The sequence below is a fragment of the Brassica oleracea genome, chromosome C4, assembly GCF_000695525.1.
Source record: "Brassica oleracea var. oleracea cultivar TO1000 chromosome C4, BOL, whole genome shotgun sequence".
Lineage (NCBI taxonomy): Eukaryota > Viridiplantae > Streptophyta > Magnoliopsida > Brassicales > Brassicaceae > Brassica > Brassica oleracea.
In genome coordinates, this window is record NC_027751.1 from 32088434 (window position 1) to 32089231 (window position 798).

The window sequence follows — 798 nt, forward strand, 5'->3', positions numbered from 1 at the left end:
GATGTAATGATGTTTTAGTGCAATCTATTTCCTTTGCTCTTATTTTCCTTGTACAAATGGTTCTGTTCTCTTGATATGGTTCATCTAGACGAGCTTCCCACCTTCATCTAGACGAGCTTTCCACCTTCATCTCCATCAGCAGTTCCCACCATCTCGACGAGCAAGGTATATGGATCCATAGCTTAAAAATGATCTCTTCGGTAATGCTAAAGATCAGACATGACTACTTCAGCGGGCGACAACCGTCTATGGAATGACTACTTCAGTGAAGATCCGACATTTCCGCCTCATTTATTCAGACGCCGTTTCCGTATGTACAAGGAAGTATTCATGCGTATTGTCGACACCCTCTCAGCAAATGTTCCATTCTTTCAACAAAGAAGAGATGCAGTCGGAAGGTTAGGTCTATCAACATTACAAAAGTGTACGGCAGCTATTCGTATGCTTGCGTACGGCTCTGCGGCTGGCGCCGGTGACGAATATCTCCGACTTGGTGAAAGCACATCACTTTCATGTTTAACCAATTTCACAGAAGGCATAATACAGTTGTTTGGAGATGAGTATCTACGAAGACCCACTCCAGAGGATCTTCAATGACTACTCGATATTGGAGAGGTACGCGGCTTTCCCGGGATGATAGGAAGCATCGATTGTATGCATTGGGAGTGGAAGAATTGCCCAACCGCTTGGAAATGACAGTTCACACGTGGATCAGGAAAGCCGACAACTGTCTTGGAGGCTGTAGCTTCACAAGATCTTTGGATATGGCACGCTTTTTTTGGTCCTCCAGGTACCTTA

The 798-nt window shown here is 44.9% G+C and overlaps 1 protein-coding gene across 1 annotated transcript; it reads left to right on the top strand.

Moving 5' to 3' along the window:
• The first annotated feature begins 219 nt into the window (after positions 1-219).
• On the top strand, positions 220-597 carry LOC106338679. The gene has a single exon (XM_013777601.1). It carries the CDS (start codon positions 220-222, stop codon positions 595-597), a length of 378 nt encoding a protein of 125 aa, XP_013633055.1.
• The last annotated feature ends 201 nt before the right edge of the window (positions 598-798 follow it).

What these genes read in the sequence shown, in the direction of transcription:
- LOC106338679 (XM_013777601.1), top strand. Translation starts at nt 220, where the DNA reads ATGACTACTTCAGCGGGCGACAACCGTCTATGGAATGACTACTTCAGT.